This window comes from Nilaparvata lugens, chromosome 3 (genome assembly GCF_014356525.2).
Source record: "Nilaparvata lugens isolate BPH chromosome 3, ASM1435652v1, whole genome shotgun sequence".
Classification (NCBI taxonomy): Eukaryota; Metazoa; Arthropoda; class Insecta; order Hemiptera; family Delphacidae; genus Nilaparvata; species Nilaparvata lugens.
Window position 1 is genome coordinate 43,520,831 of NC_052506.1, and position 8,523 is coordinate 43,529,353.

At 37.7% G+C, this 8,523-nt stretch overlaps 1 protein-coding gene across 1 annotated transcript; it reads left to right on the forward strand.

The window, feature by feature from the left end:
* The first annotated feature begins 1,300 nt into the window (after positions 1 to 1,300).
* On the forward strand, positions 1,301 to 5,869 carry LOC120350443. The gene is made up of 2 exons (XM_039423840.1): positions 1,301 to 1,930; positions 5,407 to 5,869. Exons 1-2 carry the CDS (start codon positions 1,577 to 1,579, stop codon positions 5,491 to 5,493), a joined length of 441 nt encoding a protein of 146 aa, XP_039279774.1. The 5' UTR covers positions 1,301 to 1,576; the 3' UTR covers positions 5,494 to 5,869.
* Positions 5,870 to 8,523: the final 2,654 nt, after the last annotated feature.

The following is an 8,523-nucleotide window of genomic DNA, read 5'->3' on the forward strand; positions in this document are numbered from 1 at the left end:
GTGCCGCATGCTCCCTAATTATCTCGAAAACGCGACGTTTCGACCTCTTGAGCACATTCTCGATGCTGATTTCCTCAGGATCCTCAATGTTAATACGATGGTGGACCGCGCTGGAATTCACGCCACGTAGTCTGTGTTCCCTTAGCATGATGATGATGATGATGTTAGATTCTGAAAAACAAAAGAATAACGATCAGGATGATATAGAATTAGAGTGATAGAGTACAACTGCATGTTTTTAAATCAGTTGTGAATTAGCATTGGTAGGAGAATGCTGTGTGAAAATGTTATCTCAGGATCAGATAATGTTGCATGAAAGATTAAGATTATTAACTTTTGATAAAAGATGGATGAAATCTTCTCAGCATTTGTCAGCAGAAAACATGGCAATAGAGGGATTTATATTCATGTGTGTACCAGACATTGTGTGCTGTGTATTTTGTTCAATTTATTTGGGAAAATAGGAAGAAAGTGACATACCAGCAATAGAACATGCAAGGTACAGTCCGAACTGTGCATTGAGAAGGAAAGATAATATAACAATTGAAGAGGAGAATTTCGATAATAATATTCTATGTCAATATGAAGAAAGATATTTAACTTTTAACTTTTATTTTGAAAATCATCATGGTCATCTACATTGTGACTATTGTAAATCATTATCTGATGAAGCAGACTATTTTGCGAGAAATGGTTATTTCTTACATAAAAATCACTATCTGCAATGTGTCTATTGCAAATATATTATCGAAAATCTATTTGAAAAAGTGATACATTTACTGTTTTGTTTATATGAAGAGTGTGAGAAAGAAGGGGGAGGAGAAGATTACCCAGATAAAGCACATCGTAAAGATGAGCTAAAAAAAATTGCATGCATGCAGTATGCTGTAGAAGGTTTTATGTCCTCCGAGGACAAAAATTGTCCTCCAATGACAAAAATTTGTCTTCGGAGGACAATTTTCCTCTCCTCCAACTCCCCTCTGAGGATAAAATCAAAGTAAAAATGTACTTACATGTGTTGGTTGATGCGTGAATGTCAGATATCTCCTTGGCTATAGATGTGCAGGTATAGATAGATGACTATTCAGCTATGCTTCCTTTTCGGATTGTGTGGTAACCTCTCAGGTATGTTGCCTTGACGAGAGCTCAACTGCTTATGACATTGGAAACCGAGTTGAGAGGTGAGCACTCCAATGCTGTGAAAACAATGAAATATTTAATAACTGATAATATTAGAAATCAATAAGCATCACAAGAGGCAGGATGCTATTCAAAAATATAGAATGTTTAAGTGAATGTTACTGTTTTTATGATAGGAGAGAATACTTACAAATCTTAATGATGTTGATAACGATGTGGGAGGATATAGCAGCAGGCACTGCTCCATGCTGAGTCCTAAGGGAGAAATTCGAATTTTTTCCGTCTTGTAGCATGTGTGGCTCTCACTCACACGAGCCTGGAACAGAGAGAGAAATGCATGCTATATAAACAGATGTAATGTGACCAAAATTATCATTTACATCAGAGTCACATTCGAGTGTACTACATACCGTACTCTACTTCACTATCATACGAGATGAGTTCGTCATCATCATCAACCTCGTCCTCATTCATCCTCCCAGATAGCCCACCAGCACATGGGCGTATCCTCAACTACTGGCAACAGAAAGCGGCCCTCGCTGCCGACACGTCTGCTGCTGCACCTGCTCCTTCTCCACTCACGGTGGAACCGCCATCGCTGGGGGAGATTGTGCTGGGTGACAGTCCAGTTCAACACTTGGCTCCATCTGCTACCTGGGCACCGCGATGTGCGGTGCTAACAACTCTGAGCAACAATAACATGAAGCAGAAGCAGGGGAAGAGGAGGTTGGTGTTTGACGAGGCTGAGGTTAGCGGGGATGAGGACGAGACAATCTTCTCACAAACAAAGGTTAGTTTCAACAAATATCATTAACTTGTATGTGTACACATTTTTTATAAAACAATCGATCATTGGAAAAAAATCTGTACACATACAAGTCTTTTATTATTATTTGATAGCAAAGAATTATTGTTAAATGTAATTGCTCATGAATAAATTATTTGATATCAAGGAAATATTATTTGAACCGATTAGAGATACAATTGAATTACAAGATATTATTGTTTAAAGTAATTGCTCATGCATAAATTATTTGATATCAAAGAAATATTATTTGAACTGATTAGAGATACAATTGAATTACAAGATATTATTGTTTGAAGTGAACGCTCATGCATAAATTATTTGATATCAAAGAAATATCATTTGAACTGATTAGAGTGTCACAAAGTGAATTTTTGTGACGGATGGAGAGCCGTCATCTAGTGTATAATTTAGCGAATTTATTTTATTTTAGAATAGGAATAGGATCGACTGCCGGATATATTTTGTTAGATTTGTAGTTGTGTATATGCACATCATCACCATCGTCGCCAATCTCTATGAATCAGCAGCAGCCGTATCATCAAAACGATAAGCGGCTACCGAGTCGGGTTGGTATCACTCTTCATGAAATTTCTGGAATAGAAATATTGTTTACCGGCCTGAATTAGTGTAGCAATTAGTATCATTGTCATCATTAGCTGCACCCTTAACATCAGGAGCAGCTGAGTCAAACCCTGTCACATGACCAGTGGCGTGATCATCTTTTCAGACTCTCATTGGTCGGGAAGCTCTTTTCCCCTGGCCTCCTTATTTTCAGCAACCCGGTGCAGCTTCAAGAAGACCTGGGAGAGAAGCAGTTGTTCGGTGAATGGGTTCGTGTATGGCCGTGTTCCGAGCGGCGCTCCTAATAGTGGTGTACTAGAGGGTTAATATTCTATTCTGTATTTTAGTGAATGGAATATTGTATGTCGAATTGCCGACTGTATTTGAAGGTGGATTTTCCTGGGGGATTCTCTGTCCTTGTAGGTTTCATTTAGGGCAGTTGTTCGGTGGTTGAGCGTGAGATCGGGTCGCAAATCTCCTCTCCTTATGATGTTACTGATACTAATTATTATTCTATCTTGTGTTAACATAGAATATTGTAGGTCGAGTTCCGAACAACTCGGAGTTAGAATTCCCTTGTGGGTTTTTCTTTCTTGCCAGCTATTTTTCCCAAATTCGTATCACTGGGGGTGAACGAGTTATTCTTGGTTTTGAAACCTGTAAGGGATCTCAAGTTTGTGCTACAAACAGTTGAGTGGGGAAATTTAGCTAGGCTCTTAAGCAGATTAATTCTGAGGGCTTAATTCTCAAGTCTCAACTCTGTCGCTTCACGACATTTAAATTTAGTGCGGGAATTTGTTCGCTATTCTCCGTATTTAGTCCTGCAGTGATTCAGGTAACTGTATGTCAGGACTGGTCACTTGTGTGCATTTCCTCTTCTGTAATAAGGTAATCTCAGTTTTTATGGGTGTATTTTCCTTATTAATTCTCATACTATAGAGTGGCCCTGTATTTTAAATTTGCTTAGCAGTTTCTGACTTGCTGTAATTCCAAGTAGGAAAAGTCCAATCCTTTTTCCTAGAGAACTCAGGTGCAGCTTGAGTTTGTCCTTGTCGAAGTTTCTAGACTGTGACGTCCATTCTCTTTCTCTCTCTTCACTTTCCCTATTCTAAAATCCTTCTTGCTCTCAGGTACAGCTTGAGAACGTCCTTGTTGAAGTCACAGACTGCAACGCTTCCTGCTCTCAGGTACAGCTTGAGGACTTCCTCGCCGAAGTTTCTAGACTGCGGCATCCTTTCTCTTTCTTTCTCTTAATTCTTCCTGTGTTAAAATCCTTCCTGATCTCAGTTTCAGATTCAAGATCGTCCTAGTCGCGGGTTTTCAGACCCGCGAATCCTTTCTAAGATTCTTAGAAACCTGTCTTCTTTAATAGCAAATATTATTTGCTGGCTTCACCTGTGGAAAATTCACGAATTTTCCCGTGATCTCAGTTGCAAATTAGAGATCGATCTTGTGGTAGTCCTTAGACTGGCAATTACTTGGAAAAGTCTATTGAAATCTTTTCCTGAATTAGGAGTCTCTGACTCGATATTTTCCTTGTGGAAAATCCTGGAAAAATCCTTTTCTACCCTGACAACGACAGACTGTTGTCTTCCCGATGTTATTCTACAGACTGTGTCTGTGAAAAATCTTTTCTATCCTCTCATAATAGTCGACATACTGACTATTAATTTAAAAGCGTTTCGGACGATTGAGAGTGATTCCCATACCCCATACCCTTAAGGGTAGTCACAGATTGGCCCTTAATAACCGGCGCGCAGTCATCAGATTAGCGCGGAAATCCTGTTTAGCAGTTTCAGAATTGCTGAAAATCCTTTCGCAGCTGCAGGCTCGCAATTCAGAAATCCAACACCTAAAAACTTATCCTCTAAATTTTAATTACCACATAATTGAAATTGATATACTGTATTTAGCTAGCAGGTCCAGCCTGCTGAGAGCTAGAGCGCAATTCTCAGATTGCGGATTATTGAGCAGACATTTATTTGCTGTAGAGAATAATAATCTTATTATTGATTCTCTGTTCCCTACACCCTATACCGTGCCCTATTTAACCACATCCCAAATACTACTAATAACTCCATAGTTCCGTCATACCTTTACCCCATAGCTCTCACCTCAAACCCCATAGAAAAACCACATCCCGGGCTTGCAGGTACAGCTTGCTCGCCGTCAATTCGCAGTTGGTTCAGATAGCGTACTACCTTTATAAATAGAATTATTGGTAGGGATCTGATAGTCAGATCCGTCTCCTTGTGTAGGGTTATCTTAATATCCCTTAGCACCCACCCTGTATTCCAAAGGCCGAGGGCCGAATCGGCCAGTAACGCCACGGGTAAACACTCTTCCTCTGAAACTAAAAATCTCGCAAGAGAAGCAGAGGGTAAAGAATCAGGACAGAGGGAGAAGTGTAGGTCCGGTAACTCCACCTGTCAGTACGGCTACTGACCCCGACCCATATCCGACTGTAGCTAGTCCGCGTTGTAGCAATACTTCGCAATTATTAGGAAACCTAGAGGGTGGAATAGATCATGCTAATAAGAGATACAATTGAATTACAAGATATTAGTGTTAAAAGTAATCGCTCATGCATAAATTATTTGATAGCAAGGAAATATTATTTGAACTGATTAGAGATACAATTGAATTACAAGATATTATTGTTTAAAGTAATCACTCATGCATAAATTATTTGATATCGAGGAAATATTATTTGAACTGATTAGAGATACAATTGAATTACAAGATATTAGTATTGGCGGATTCTGCAATACATAATTTATTACTCACTTTGAGATTGTGTAGTGAATCTATTGATCAAGTTATCTAGTATGATTTGACAAATCTGATTTGATGATAATCTGAAACAAATAAGACACTAATCAGATATTTTTCAACAGAAATGTGCTGCAGTGGAGAACGGGTCATCACTTGTCCCCCTGATGAAGGAAGTGCAGAGGCAGAGGAGGATGAGAGGGGGGAGATGAACTCTGTTCAACCCATCAATCAGCCTGCACCCAAACTTTGGGTGCCACTGAGAGAGTTGAAAGAGGATGTACCCCACCCCATTATCAGTGCGAGGGAGCATACCAATAAACATGGACGATGTGTTATTTTGAAAATTAGCAATGTAGGAAGCAAATTGTTGTGTGAGGTATATTTACCACAATGATTTGCTTCCTGCATTAGCGCGGAAAAAATTGTAGAATTCAATAAAAGTTGTAAAAATTTGGTAATTATAGTATCACATAAGTCGGGGAATTGGACTGATATAAAAATTGTTAAGCATTAACAATTGTATATCTATACAATTCGTCAACTTAAGTGTTACAAATTGTATAGATGTGTGTGTTAAAGTAGTATTAGTAGTAAATAAATTGTGTACATATTTTGATAAAAAATTGTTCTCAATTCTTACCTGTTTACACTTGTTGTTGTTGATAAGTTCACAATGAATAGTAGAAACACACACACAGAAGAAGAATGGTTCACCTTTCACCTTGCACTCTGTTGTGACTGATATGTAAATAAGCTGGGCTCCCCTTTTATAGTTTGTTGCAAGCATGCACAGTGCCAAGCGTCTTTACTACTACTACACAAACACACACACACACACACACACACAGACACACACACACACCACACACACACACACACACACACACACACACACACACACACACACACACCACACACACACACAACACACACACACACACACAACACACACACACACACACACACACACACACCACACACACCACACACACCACACACACACACACACAGCCAAGTGGCTTCGGTGAGTTGATGCATTGCTCTCTCCCACATCTGTTTTGGCACGCGTTCCTACAGATATAGGCGGGTGTGATGGCATCATTTCTCCCTTTCAAATTGCGTTCACCTTTTCAGATTTGTTATTTGAAATAATATTCTTATCATTTGAACAATTTTATAAGCACATAGCAATCTGATAGTGTGTGAATTCATTTCCAACTTGATTAAAAATTAAACCAATTCAATTTTCTTTCGATTAAGTTAGTGTAATGATTAATTAATTAACTTCAGTTAATGTTCAACCATTGAGTTGAAAGGTAAGTAAATGGTATGTAGGAGAAAGCAAAGTTCGAGGAAACGAGGTAGAGGAATCTTGAGTTCAGCGGCAAAAGTTTTTAAGGGTGTGACGGGTTTAGCAGGTAATGTGATATCCACTATTCTAAATAAGCTCATTGACCTTCAACAAAATGAAATTCACCTCCCCAGATATCAGTATTGCAGACCGGGCACCAAGGTTAATGAAAGGTTAAAGAGAGGTGATCAAGGTATAAATTCATTAGATAGAGTGTGTAAGGTACATGATATAGCATATACACAAAATAGCGATAATAAAACTCAAGCGATAGCTGACAGAGCTCTAGCGAGCGCAGCATGGGAGATATTCAAAAATCCAGAAACACCCCTTGCTGAGAAAGCACTTAGCTATCTTGTTACAAACTTGATGAAAGCTAAAGCAGCGTTTGGTGGGTCTTTGAGAAAGAAGAAGAAGAAGAGGAAGAATGAGAGGAGAAGTTATAGTAATGATATTAGACGCAAAGCTATAGCTCAGTTGAAAGAGCATATTGCAGGAAAAGGGTATTTTTTGAAACCTTTTCCTCCAATAACTAGTGGGGGGAGAGTTTTAATCCCACCCCCTTTACCACCACCATCATCATATGGAGTGAGTTTATTCCCCCAAAAACAAGTTATGAAACATAGAACAACAAAGAAGAGTAGGAAGAAGAAGAAGAAGAAGAAGAAGAAGACATGAATATTGAAGGAGAATTGAGTAATTATGATTTGATTGATTGGTTGAAATTATTACAGATTCGGCTAAGAGGTATGCTAGATGCATTACCCAAAAAAATTCAAAAAAACGAGATTGGTATTGTGAATTTAGCGAGGGAAAGCGAGGATCGCACACATTGAGTTGCATATGAAAAAGTCGGCTCTAATGTTTGGTATTTTGATCCAATTGGAAATTTACTGCCATACGAATTGGACAAATATTGGAAAAAAGAAATTGGAGTAAATATATTTAATAATGTAGAGCACATGCAACCATTAAATAGTGATTTTTGCGGGCATCTTACATTATTGTTTCTTGCAAATCAGTTGTAATTAAGTGTTTGTGCTGAACACACATTACAAGATGGTTGTTATTACATTAAGATCTAACACAAGTAACCTCTATGAACATTTACAAAAAATTATAGAATTGGATAAAAATCGTGAATGGGAAATTGGATTGATTAATTTTTGAGGTTACAATAGTATTGCAAACGTTAACAAAGGAACAAATTCCAGCTTAAAATATGGTGATAGATTAATTGAGCTGGATACAGGTGCATATGAAGTTGAGGATATTATAAAATCTTTAAAGAATAAATTGAATATTGATGAGAAGAAGAATAAACTTATTATACGTGCAAACACAAATACTATGAAGATTGAAATTCATTCTGATAAAGCTATTGATTTAACACATGCTGATTCAATTGGTAAGATACTTGGTTTTGATAATGTTGTTCTGCAAGCAAATAAATGGCATTATTCCCAGCATTTGGTTAACATAACAAGCATTGGTAGTATTGTATTCGAGTGTAATTTACCATGTGGTAGTTACTCTGACAGAAAACAAAAACATATAATCTATGAATTTTTGCCAAAGGTTCCTAGCAGTTATTTAATAAATGAAGTACCATCACCAATTATTTATGTACCTTTGAATACTCATCGAATTCAAACTATTAATGTAAAGGTAACAGACCAGAATGGATCATTTATTGATTTCCGTGGAGATACAATTACAATTAGGTTGCACATACGTGAAAAACTAAAGTAAACGTAATGGTTAGGGATGGGTATCGAAAGTCAAAACATCGATGTTTTTTTTCATCCTAACATTGATAAGTGAGAAACATCGAACAGTAAACATTATGTTTTTAAACATCGAACAGTAAACATCGATGTTTTTGAAC

What these genes read in the sequence shown, in the direction of transcription:
- LOC120350443 (XM_039423840.1), top strand. Translation starts at nt 1,577, where the DNA reads ATGAGTTCGTCATCATCATCAACCTCGTCCTCATTCATCCTCCCAGAT. An exon ending in CAATCTTCTCACAAACAAAG is followed by an intron (nt 1,931 to 5,406) that starts GTTAGTTTCAAC and finishes ATTTTTCAACAG; the next exon opens with AAATGTGCTGCAGTGGAGAA.